This window comes from Microtus oregoni, unplaced genomic scaffold, assembly GCF_018167655.1.
Source record: "Microtus oregoni isolate MIOR12 unplaced genomic scaffold, Mior012 000005F_ref0000423, whole genome shotgun sequence".
NCBI lineage: Eukaryota > Metazoa > Chordata > Mammalia > Rodentia > Cricetidae > Microtus > Microtus oregoni.
Genome location: NW_024543064.1, coordinates 11,315,848 through 11,329,033, shown reverse-complemented (window position 1 = coordinate 11,329,033; position 13,186 = coordinate 11,315,848). Strand labels below are relative to the sequence as shown.

The window sequence follows — 13,186 nt, the reverse complement described above, 5'->3', positions numbered from 1 at the left end:
TGCAAAAGCACTTGGGTTGTCAGTGTATGAAGGGATGTCCAGGTACAAGTGATGCTAAAGAGGTCTCGTTGGTAGCCATTGTGGGATCCAGGAGTGGGGCGAAACCACCCACGGACACTGGGTTTTGAGAAGCTGAAAGTACATGTTTAGAATAACTGAGAAAAGATACCCAAAGAGTTAAAACTTAGTCAACATTGAACTGTGGAAAGACACAATAGCTTCTGTGCTGTTCTTACCTGCAGAAGAGCCAAGTGAGTACAGGAGAAAATAAACCAGGGAAAACTGTCAATCGAGAGGTGAGCATGGTGATGCTCGCCTTTAACCCTAGCACTGGGGAGGCAGAGGCAGGCGGATCTCTGTGAGTTCAAGGCCAGTCTGGTCGACAGAGCAAGCTCCAGGACAGGTTTCAAAAGCTACACAGAGAAACCCTGTCTCGAAAACAAAACAAAACAAAACAAAAATAAACAAAAAGGAAAACCTCAGGCAATACCAGAGGGTTAAACTCACCCAGAGAAACACCTCTGTATACAATGTAATCAGTCTAGAAACCAATAACCAAAAGACAGCTAAGAAATCCTCATATATTTAGATACTAGAAAATAACCCCAAATACCCCATATGCCATTGGAAAAGACTGGGTTCTGAGTACCAGAGGAAAATATCCTAGAACATGTGGGGTGCAGCAGAAGCCTCCTTAGAGGAAAACGTAGGGCCCAGAAAGCAGCTTGGCTCTGCTACCGTGATGACAATGACTTTGATGAGGAGGAAAGCCAAAGTCAACCACTTTTCACCGAAAAGGTATTTTACATAGGGAAGTTCATTGAGCCAGTGACTCGGCATGTTTCCAAAACGTTTCTATTTTCATTGTCTTGGAATTGTTTTCATCTGGACTCATTTTTTGGGACAAATTTTACAGACAGTTTTTCTGGTCACTGTCATTTAAAAGTTATTAATTTTATCTTTACATGTGTGTCTCTTTGTGTGTGCGTGCGTGTGTGCGTGCGCGCGTGCACGAGCGTGTACACACGTGCATGTGAGTACAGGTACCTAAAGGGCCTGGTGACCTGGGTCTCAGCAGCCACGTCAGGCAGCTCACCACCACCTGTAACTCCAGCCTGGGGACCTGACACTCCTCTGGCTTTCAAGGGACTCACATGCATGTAAGTGTGTGTGTGTGTATGCCAGAGGTGTCCTTTTTTTCCTTTCCAATTACATTTTCTTTTTATTGTTTGAATTTCACTCTACCCCCACTTTCCTTTATCTTTTTCTTTCTCTTTTTTTTCTTTCTTTTTTTTGGTTTTTCAAGACAGGGTTTCTCTGTAGCTTTGGTGCCTGTCCCGGAACTAGCTCCTGCAGACCAGGCTAGCCTCGATCTCCCAGAGATCCGCCTGCCTCTGCCTCCCGAGTGCTGGGATTAAAGGCGTGCGCCACCACCGCCCAGCTCCTTTATCTTTTTCTTATTTTATGTATATGAGTGTTTTCCTGTGCTTGCCTAGTGCTTGCAGAATTCACAAGAGGGTGTCGGATCCCTTAGAATGGAGTTACAGATGGCTGTCGGGAAACTGAAGCTGGGAGGGCAGCCAGTGCTCTCAATCACTGAACCATCTTCCCAGGCTCCGCTCTTTTCCCTCTCGACTTTATCCGCTCTTTGAGTCTGTTTAACGCTGCTAATATATGCATGGCTGCAGGGCCATCTGCTGGCCAGCAACCCAGGGCCTGCATCCTTGAAGGAAGCTGGCTCTTATCCCCCAGCCTTCAATTGCTAGGGTTGGGACCACGGGATTTTGGCTGGTTCCGAGTGTCTTTAGCGTTCTCCACTTTTCTTTTGTTCACAGTGTCATTCATTGAACCTGAATTCTTCCAGATTGGTTAGAGGGCCCCTGGGGTCTGCTTTTCTCCATCCACCCCAGTGCTGGAATTACAGCTATGTGCTACCCCTTATGGCTTTTACACGGGTCCTGGGGATCTAAACTCAGATGTCCATGCTTGCGTAACAGCCAGTTTCCCCACCGAGTCATCTCCCCAGCCCTGAATTTTATTTTACTTTACTTTCAGTTAATTTAAAAATTAGATAGTCCTGTGTGGCTGTCACCCACTGAAACTGATGCCACATTTCCTGGGACAGGAAAGCAACTTGAGACCTACTAGGATCTGCAGGTGGGGGTGAGCCTCCCTGAGATAAACCGGGAACCGTTTTATCCTATGAATCCGGCTCCCTGTTACCCGCTCCCATCCGCAGATGCCAGCATCGGCCACACGGGGACGCTGTGCGGGTGGAGCGGGACGGGGGTGGGGTGGGGGTGGGGGACGCGAGCTTCCCTGAACCACGCACCTTGCTCCTTTCTCGCAGCGTCTTGGAGATGGTGTTCTGATTGGAACTATTCTTCTTCAGCTCGTCTCGGAGCTTCTTCACTTCTTTCTCCATGTCTTGCATTTGCTGAAAATAAAATTCAACCGCAGAGAAGTCAAGTTTCCCTAGGCGTGGCAAGAGTTACCTCCTAAACGGAAGGCTCCCCTTCCTCGGGACTCCCTTATTCCTGGAGGATCCTTGCCCCATTCCAGCTAAGCTCCTTCTCAGCTCTGTATTTGAAGGCAAAGCAGACCGTTTCCTTCCCAGGTAGTATATTCAAAGTACTCAATGAAGGAAGAGTTTCTTTGAGGGAGGGGGAAATCAGCAGAAGGGTTTGGAAGAACGGCTCAGTGGCTGAGTATTTGCTGATTTGCTGTACAAGCCTGAGGTCTGGAGTTCGGATCCCTAGCAGGCAAATAAAAAACTGATGGGTATGGTAGCCGGCCTGTAATCCAGCAGCAGAAGGTAGAGACAGAGTCTCTCAATCAAATCCAGAGCAAGCTGGCTAGGGATAAGAGTCATATGGGGAGCTCTGGGTTTGATTAAGAGTCCTGCCTCAGTGGTGGAAGAATGATGGAGGATTACATCAACCCCGGCTTCCACACGCTCACGCGTGCACACACACGTGTGCACCTCCCCCCCCATATGTGTGTCTATACACATGCATGCCACAGGCATGTGGAAAATGGGGGGAAAACAACAAATAACCAGCACAAATCCTGGATTAAGTACGTAAGATACCTATTAACTCATTAGAATCACTACTTTGTATTTTTAGATCGACTAAGATAAGGCTTATTTGAAGGATAGAATGGTATAGATTGTATTATTATTATTATTATTACTACTACTACTATATTTGAGGCAAAGGGAATATTTATTAAGGTTTATTTTTAGGCGCGTGTGCATGTGTACATGCACATGAGTGTAGTACCCTTTGAAGCCAGGAGAGGGCATCATACACACTGGGACTGGAGTCATAGGGTCATAGGTGGCTGTCAGTCCCACAGTAAGGGTGCTGGAAAGCGGACTCAGGTCCTCGGCAAGAGCCTTCTTCCTTGTGAGCCATCCTCGCTGCCCCTCTGCAGGTATGTTGTGCTGCTTGCCTTCTCTCTAAGGCAAATGACAGTCTTTCTTTCTTTCATTCTCCCTGAGTGTCATAAGGTCTCTGCCGTTTAAACCACAGAAGACAGTCCTGTTTGCAACACTGCCTGCCCGTGGCTGCAACCACTTTTAAGATGGCGGAACTCAGACTTAGGTAAACATAAGTCCAGGGCAGGGAACTTCTAGGACAGCAGCAGGTGTGGCCTCCTGTCCCCATCCTTGTCCCTGCTCAGCCCCAGAGGAAACCCATGAGACCTGGCCAGGGAAACCTGGAGAGACCTCTATAGCCTCCTCCAAACAGCACACGGCCAGAACCTTATACTCTGGGGAGGGCCGGGGGTCCCGTCAAAACACCAGGGTCAGCCTCTCAGAGGTGTGCTCACCGACGAGGACATTCAACTCACGCTTCGGCAGAGTTTCAGCTCTTTCTCCTGAGCCTCCCTGCTCTCCCTCTGGGCCTCTTCCTTCCTTAGCTCTTCTTTCAGCGCAGAACACTGAGGAGAGAGAGGACAGCAAAGGAAGAGGCCAAGGCTGGTGAAGTGGAGGTGTCTGGGGGAGGGCGTTCCCAGGGCCCCAGCAGGAGCGCTCTGTGCTGCTCCACCCCAATTGCACACCCACGTTGAGCAGGGGGGACAGCTGGTGTTTGGCAGGCACACAGATGCGTCAGGGGCTCCGGGTTCCTGCCTCTCTGAAGATCTGAAATCTCAATTCCTTTTCGGAAGCTGGCAATCCGCATCATGAGAAAAGCCCATCTTTGAAGAGCTGGGTAAGGGAACAGGTGTGGGATGCCACCGGAGACTGGGGTGGCACCAAGGGCTGCATCTGGTTGTTTCTCAGGTTGTGACCACCTGGCAGCGGAGGGAAATGCAGCCCTCCCTTTGGAGGGGACTGGGTAGCAGGCAGCTGGAGCGTAAAAAGATGCCCTTTATCCCATCCAGTGATTCCACATAACAATCTTCCAGTTTTAACTGTCAGCTTGACCCATCCTAGTTGCCTGGGAATAGGGTGAGGAATTATTTACCTGGGCTGACCTGTGTGTATGCCTATCGGGGGAGTTTTTGTGATTCTTAACGGATGTGGGAAGACCCAGCCCATTGTGGGTGACACCACTCCCTAGGTAAGGGGTCATTAACAGCATGAGAGAGAGGTAACAACCGACAACAAGCAAGCAGGGTCTGTGGGATCATTCTCTTTCTGCCCTTGACTAAGGACAGGAGGCTTCCAGTCCCTGCCTTGACTTCCCCTCAGTGGTGAACTATAGCCTAGAATTGTAAGGCAAATAAATCTGATGAATCCTTTCTTTCCTGAGTTGCTTTTTTTTCTTTTTCTTTGTGGGGGGAGTCAAGATATTTTACCTCAGCCACAGAAATGAAACTAGGGCAGAATGGACATGCTTGTGAGTTAGACTCTGCACGATGGTAATTCTGTTCTCGTGCTCACTGTTCTTCGGAAAGCTGCACGGAGGGGGCTGGAGAGATAGCTCAGTGGTTAAGAGCACTGGCTGCTCTTTCAGAGGACCCAGGTTCAATTCCCAGCACCCACATGGCAACACATAAACACTCCAGGGGGATCTTGCGCCCTCCTCTGGCCACTACAGGTGCTGCACTCACCTACCCGTGCAGACAAGGATGTTTAAAAAGAAAACAATTCTTAGAAAGAAAAGAAAAGCCATAGGGAATCTGGCTCTCTATATTTGTCTGTCGAGGAGGACATTTTAGGATTTAGTCTTCCGGCAAGTCCTCCTTGTGTGCTTGGACCCCACGCTGTGGGAGGAGGCTGTGTTGTCCAAAGTCAAGGTTAAGAGAAGTGAAGAGAGGGGCTGGAGAGATGGCTCAGAGGTTAAGAGCATTGCCTGCTCTTCCAAAGGTCCCGAGTTCAATTCCCAGCAACCACATGGTGGCTCACAACCATCTGTAATGGGATCTGGTACCCTCTTCTGGCCTGCAGGCATACACACAGGCAGAATATTGTATACATAATAAGTAAATAAATAAATAAATATATAAAAAAAAGAGAGAAGAGGGACAAGCCACATGACCGGTGTGGGTCCCTCATACTGAGCACTCGGGAGACGGTGACCTGGACACTTACTCTGGAGCTCAGGGCTTCCAGCTGGAGATCCTTCTCCTTGTTCTGAGTCTTCAGCTGGTTCACTTCCTCCTTCAGGTGCTGAACTTGCTCATTCTGTGCTGACACATCTTCCTGTAACGACGTCACCATCCCTGTTTCGAGCAAACCAAAGACACAGCGAGGATTACTGTCATGGCTGCCACTGAAGACCCCAGGAGCTGGAATGCGGCTGAGACCATGTTGTGTGGCCCTTTCTTCCACACAGAATCTCTTCCCAGAGGAGGAGATGCTCTTCCTGCCGGTTGCCCGGCTAAACATTGATGTCTGACTTTCCCTTACTCTCTTTTTTTGTTTGTTTGTTTTTTGAGATAGGGTCTCTCACCAAGCCCAGAGCTTATCAGTTGTATGAGTCCCAGGGATCCTGCTGTCTCCGCGTCCCCTGTGCAGGGATTACCAGTGTGCACCACCATGCCGACTTTTAACATAAGTTCCGGGGATTGAACTTGGGTACCCTTGCAAATACCTTACCCACTGAACTGCTTCCCTGGACCTCTGTTCCGGAATTTTTGACACTCTTCCCTTTCTCTCTCCTATTGCCTCTATCCCCTCTGGTATTGAGAACACACTGCGCTCTGCTTCAAATACCCCAGTGGCTTCCCAGCACATTTAGAAGACAATTCCCTGTGGGATTTGGCTCTGCCTTCTTCTCTGACACCCCCACTCACAATTTTCCTTTCCCTGAGACTCACCTGCTGCGCCTTCAGCAGAGCTAGCTGGTTCCTACCCCAGGACCTTTGCATACACTGCTGCTAACAGCACTCTGTTCCTACAGGGCTCTTCCTGCGGACACATGTGATCTCCTTTTCCTTACTCCCGAAGCCCTTCACCACCATGCTGGCCCATGTTGTTTTCTTTACAGCATCATTTAATCTCCCGGATGCTTGCTTACTTACCGATTTGACTGTCATTGCGTCACCCTTGTAGGAACTGATTATAACTTGCTCAGGGTTCTCCTCCTAGTAAAGTACTATAGGGGTAGATGGATGGGTGGGTGGATGGATGGGTGGGTGGGTGGATGGATGGATGGATGGGTGGATGGATGGATGGGTGGATGGATGGATGGGTGGATGGATGGATGGATGGATGGGTGGATGGATGGGTGGATGGATGGGTGGATGGGTGGGTGGGTGGGTGGATGGATGGATGGATGGGTGGATGGATGGATGGATGGATGGGTGGATGGATGGGTGGATGGATGGGTGGGTGGGTGGATGGATGGATGGGTGGGTGGGTGGATGGATGGATGAGTGGGTGGGTGGATGGATGGATGGGTGGATGGATGGATGGGTGGATGGATGGATGGATGGATGGATGGGTGGATGGATGGATGGGTGGATGGATGGGTGGTTGGATGGATGGGTGGATGGATGGGTGGGTGGGTGGATGGATGGATGGATGGGTGGGTGGATGGATGGGTGGGTGGGTGGATGGATGGATGGATGGATGGGTGGGTGGGTGGATGGATGGATGGATGGGTGGGTGGGTGGATGGATGGATGGATCTATGCTAATTAATCCATGTGGCTGGCAAGGTGGCTTATGAGTTAACTGTCTCCTCTCCATATTCTTCAGCATGGAAGTACCTCAGTTGATCAGTTGGTAAAATGTCTTTACTTGGGCCAAGAGCCCATTAAAGGAAATGGTTCTCTGGGCTCCAGGCCACTCAGCATCTTTGTTCTCCCTGAAGAGATGGGTGCTAGCTAACAGAATATGTCTACTCAGATGTTGAGTGACTTTGGTCACAGGATGGCTGACTTTGAGGTGGTCCCTGGGCTAAAGCTGGCTGGTAAACACACTTCTGGGGAAGACCCCCAGTCACCGATAATATGGCCTGAGGGTTGCTAAGAACTCTGAGGCTCTGTCCAAGCTCAGGGAGCAAAACGCGGTGGTTGATTGGTGATGTCTGCCAGGGCCACAAGAGTGAGTGGTGGGGTAGGGAGCGTCTCCTAAGCCTGACTCCGGAAGAGCTCTCCTGATGTGATGGTGTGGTCTCTCTTTAAGTTCTCACCTTCATTTTTCAGCGATGCGATTTCTGAGTTGCGCTCAGCCAGGGTATGACTCAGCATCTGGCTATAGCCTTTTTGAAGGGCACTGATCTGTGGGAGGAGGTGGCACACAGTCAGAGGGCAGCTGGCCCAGATCCAAGACGCAGGGGTATTTCCCAAACCTGTGCAGAGATTCTGATGTGTCACAGGACATTGTTTTGGGGCTGACAAAGGTGCCGCTGCCCTGGGATATCTGTCCTTTAATGTGCATTCTTAGGTGGTTGGAACTCTCAGAAATAGACCAGCCCTGGGGTTCCTGACAACCATCACTGGCTAGTCTCAAACTCACAGAGATCCGCCTGCCTCTGCCGTTCTCAAGTACTGGGACTAAAGGCGTGTGCCGCCATGCCATGCCTGGTCCTATCTCAGCGTTTAGTTCTGTGAGTGTGGTCATGCCAGAGTGACTTTTCAGGGCTGTGGAGAGATTTTATAAGCTAATAGCCTTGAAAGCTCTCAGACAATGCCTGTGATTATATGATTATATGATTATCTCGTGCTGTTTTGGCTTTAGCTTCTGATTGCTTTGGAGGAAGGAAAACAGACTATAATACTTTTGTGTATGCTTGTGAATCCATCTAGACAAACTTAACTACCGGGTGACTGCAGACCGTCACACCCTGTCACAGTCCTGGCATGAAAAAGACGAAAGGGCCGGTCCTGCTCCACCCATATGGTGGTATTGGTGGTGGGGTGACAGGACGCTGCACCTGCATCTGACCACTAGATGGCGCCACAGGCCTGCGTTGGACTTCCCGCTGATTTCAGAAGGACAAACGTCATAAGAGGATCTTCCAGGTTTTTTAGTTTTTTCTTTCCTTTTTTCATATTATTTGTGTATGAGTATACGCCTGTATGTATGTCTGTGCACCACATGTATCTGTGATGCCCTCGGAGGCCAGAAGAGGGCATTGGATCCCCCTGGAACCGGAGTCACAGGCTATTGTGAGCCACCCTGTGGGTGCTGGGAACTGAACCCTGGTCCTCTGCAGGAACAGCCTGGGTTCCGCCGAGCCATCTCTCCAGCCCCCATATGTATTTAATACACTATCTATGTGGGAGTCGGGGAGGAGAAGCGTCTGGAAACTAGAAAGGGACCGTGAGAGGGGAAGGTTCCTTTATGTGGGAAATGACCGTATAATTAAATCTCAGTGAATGTTAAGTATGCTTTATATAAACCCCAACACGTCATGAATGGCTAGATTGGACCAACCATAGGCAGCCTCACGGTCCTCATGAGGCTGTTAGGAGCCGCTGTTCAAATCCACGTCTTAGTAGCAGACGGCGCTCCTGAAGGCGCTGTCCTGTTGCTTCTCACATTTTCAACCATTTTACTATTTCCAGTGGGTTTCGGGTCTGCTTGGCCCGTGACGCCCCTTTACCGCTCATTAATTCTTACTTTGTAAATTTAAATCCCCTTTACTTCTTGTTTGGGTTAAGGCTTCGCCCCAGCCCCTGGCATCCATATACCCAGAGAGTCTGGAATGTTTGGGTGGAAGTTCCATCCCAAGCCCCCTCCTCTGGGAGTTGCCTCGGTCCAGACTCCACCCCGGAGAAAGCCTGCCAAACGGTGACCCCTCCCCAGAGATGCTCAAGACCACTCCCACAGTGTATTTAAACAGCAACCCAGAGACCAAACACATGGTTTTCTGATCTTCCTTCCCAACTCCTCTCTGGGGGGCTAGAAGGCCACCCAGGAGTGTTGGTATCCATTAAACCTGAGCTTTTTCTAATTTGGTCTGATTTGTATTATTGTGTCGGCAGAGAGGCTTATTGGGACGTAAAAACTTTTCACTTTTTAAGAATTCTTATTGTGTGAACTTAAATCTTCTAATAAAAAATTTTAAGTAATGAAAAAAAAACCAAGGAGGGTAAATGCCAGTGTGTGTGTTTTTTGGGGGGGGGGGGGGCACAGGCTGTATCCCTCACCATCCTTGGAGTGACACACCCGAATGTGTGCTTTGGAAACTGGAGGGTAAAAGGGACAACTGGAGCAGGAAACCAACCAATCACTGAGCATCCTGACTCTGAACCCAGTCAGTAAAAGAAACACTCCTTGGATCTGAGACCTGGGCCAGGGGGAAAATATCTTTATTCCTGAACCCAGGACTAAAGACATGTGCCCTGACCCTGAAACTAGTGTCAAAGAAACACACTTTGTCCCTAGAATCAGAGGTGGTGAAAGAAATATGCCCTGGTCTTAAGATTAGACTCAAAAAGCTAAAAAAGGACCAGTGAAAGAAATACAGTTTGGCCATGAAGTCAGAGCTTTCTCTGCCCCTGACCAACTAAACTAACAAATCCCTCTTCTCCCTGGGAAAACTCCGCCCCTAAGAAACCCTATATAAGTCTCTCTGCCTGTTCAGTTAGAGGCCACATTTATCCCTCCCTGGCAGAGGCAGCCACTCCTGGACTCCTCCTTCCCAAACTCCTCTTTCTCAAAAGAGTCTTGGGTGACAACCCTCAGACTTGAAGAACTGGCTGGGACGCTCCCCTAGGGGGGCCTTGAGCATGGCAGAGCAGCACAGAAGAACCTTGCAAGGATGCTCCTTAAAGGGGGCTGAGCAAGACCAGGCAAAAAAAGGTAACAACTTTTTCCCAGGAGCCAGAGGAAATTGCTACATTTCTGCAGATGCTTCCACTTTAGTGGAGTGTTAGCCAAAGAACATCTTGGGCTGGAGAAAAGGATGTTGCCGTAAGGGGTCAGAGCTGAACTCAGCTATATTGGCTCTCCAGGAGAAGAGCAGGATTGCTATATCCTGCGAGGAGACCATCCCCGACTGCACCCCAGCCACAGGTAGCCTGGCTTCCCAGTAGTCAGGACACCTGTCCTCCAGGGCTGAGCTGTCCTATTGCGGCTCCAGCCTCCAGAGCTGTGCTATTGCGGCTCCAGCCTCCAGAGCTATCCAATTGCTGCTCTAAGTATAGCCTAGCTTCCCGATACGTCAGGACATCTCTGCAACACTACAACTGTAACCCATTCTCCTACATAAACCCCGGATGAAGACAACCCACCTCTTTCTGCTTACTGTAAAAGATACCTGCAATTAGAAATAAATGTTTCTAGGGGTTTCAGAGACAGCTTAGTGGGTAAGAGAGCTTGCTGCTCAAGCATGAGGATCCGAATTCGGATCCCAGCACCCACATGACAAACAACAGCGTCAACACACAAGCCTGTAAGCCCAGCCCTGTGGTCCCTGGGGCTTGCTGGCTGCCAGTCTAGCTCCAGGCTGAGCGATCCTGTCTCAGGGGAAGAAGACTGAGTGGGACAGGCCTGTGCACCGGTTCACAAGTGCAGGCAGACACTACACACATTCAAAACTAAAAACAAACATTTCTAATTCTCAGTCTAAATCTTTCTTGTGCAGGACACCAAAGGCATTCTCTAAAGATGAACTTGTGGCCGAGATGGGAAGGGATGCCCCTGAGAGTTCGAGGCCATCAGATGGAAAATATTTCTTTTCAATCAAGCGCCACAGCCCCAGGGTCTCAAATTGCAAACAGTTTTCAGCTGTCTTCATAGCCTTCATTACCCAAATAAATATCCAGATTGTCTGTCATTGGCACAAGCCCCAGGATGTTTATTGCCTGGTTAGGCTGCGTAATAAAACGGGTATTGGATCATAAGAAAGTTAACAGCGCGAGAAGAATGATTGCCGAGAGGTGATAACCAGCGCGCTAATTAGCGCAGGCGCAGAAAGGCAAGCGTGGTCTAGTGGCACGGTGGCGGACGGAGCGCGTTGAGAGCAAATCGTTAGGCACGCGCTTTCAGGAGACCTTTCATTAATCAGAGCCATTCATTAACCTGCCGTGCAGCTTTGACTTCTGCCCAAGGGTTCTGCTGGCAATAAAATAGTTCAGACGCTAAAATAGCTCGTGGAACTGGAGTTAGATTAAGATCCAGCGCATCTTTGGGTTCAGACAGGCTGTGACTAAATACCCGAGAAAACCAGCTTCGGGAAGGAGGGTTTACTTTGGCTCACACTTTAAGGGAGCCTTGGAAGAATGATGTTTACTGGTTTGCTCTTGCTCAGCCTTTTTTCCTTCCTTCCTTCCTTCCTTCCTTCCTTCCTTATTCCTTTCTCTTTTTCCTTCCTTCCCTCCTTCCTTCCTCTCCTCTCCCCTTCCTTCCTTCCTTCCTTCCTTCCCTCCCTCCCTCCATTCCTATGTCCATTCCTTCTTCCCTCCTTCCTTTTTTTTGAAGCAGGGTTTCTATGCATAGTCCTGGCTATTCTAGAATTCACTCTGTCGATCAGGCTGGCCCTGAACTCACAGTGATCCACGTGCCTCTGCCTCCCTAGTTTTGGAAATAAAGGTGTGTGCCATCATGCCTGGATCCTTGGTTTTTCGAAACAGTGTTTCCCCGTGTAACAGTCCCAGCTGTCCTGGAACTAGCTCTTGTGGACCAGGCTGGCCTCAAACTCACAGGGATCCACCTGCCTCTGCCTCCCGAGTGCTGAGATTAAAGGCGTGTGCCACCATGGCCTGGCCTCAGCCTGCTTTCTTTTAGAACCCAGGCCTACCAGTCTAGGGATAGCACTGGCACAGTGAACTGGACCCTCTCATGTTAATCATTAATAGTTTATGTACACAACCAATGTGGCCACACATTATTTCTTTCATAAATTTTGTATGTATGAAGGTGTGTATGCAGGCATATGTATGCTGGTGTGTATGCAGGTGTATGTATGCAGGTGTGTATGCAGGTGTATGTTTGCAGGTGTGTATGCAGGCATATGTATGCAGGTGTGTATGCAGGCATATGTATGCAGGTGTGTATGCAGGTGTATGTTTGCAGCTGTGTATGCAGGCATATGTATGCTGGTGTGTATGCAGGCATATGTTTGCAGGTGTGTATGCAGGCATATGTATGCAGGTGAATATGCAGGCATATGTATGCAGGTGAATATGCAGGCATATGTATACAAATGTGTATGCAGGCATATGCTTGCAGGTGTGTATGCAGTCATATGTATGCAGGTGTATATGCAGACATATGTATGCAAGTGTTTATGCAGGTGTATGTATGCAGGTATATTCATGTGTATGGGTATATATGTGCATGTAGAGGCCAGAGGTCAACCTCAGACCTTATTTTTGGGGAGTCACTGACTTCCCAAGGGCTTCTTATTGGGGCCTGGGCTTGCCTCTTTGACTAGACTGGCTGACTGAAGAGGCTGAAGGCCTTGTCGCTACCTCACCTGTGCTGGCATTATGAGTGTGTACCGCCATGCCTTGCTCATTTTAAGTATTTTTAATTAGAATATTTTAAGAATTTAATATATGAGTACTGTATTTATATAATTTCCGCCTCTCCCCTCCTTTTCCAACTCCCCCCGTGTCCCACTCTCTCTCATATTCCTGACTTTTTCATCTCTAATCATTATTGTTACATCTATACAGATATGTACTATAAATTATTGCTATATAATATATATGTATGGATATCTATATATCTATAAATCTATATAACTATATACATCCTACTAAGCCCATTTAGTGCCGCTTATAGGCATGCGTGTTTCTGGCTGACCACTCCATTGACTGATTGTAGCTCTTTA

General features: G+C 48.9%; 1 protein-coding gene across 1 annotated transcript in view; it reads right to left on the bottom strand.

The window, feature by feature from the left end:
* Fhad1 (forkhead associated phosphopeptide binding domain 1) overlaps positions 1-13,186 on the bottom strand; it is a 111,415-nt gene that overhangs the window by 67,752 nt on the left and 30,477 nt on the right. Inside the window, exons 6-9 of the mRNA XM_041652248.1 lie at positions 7,541-7,679; positions 5,546-5,676; positions 3,859-3,948; positions 2,333-2,437 (exon numbers count right to left, since the gene is read on the bottom strand). Of these exons, the coding sequence (XP_041508182.1) occupies positions 2,333-2,437; positions 3,859-3,948; positions 5,546-5,676; positions 7,541-7,679 (465 nt within the window). The remainder of the gene's footprint in view (positions 1-2,332; positions 2,438-3,858; positions 3,949-5,545; positions 5,677-7,540; positions 7,680-13,186) is intronic.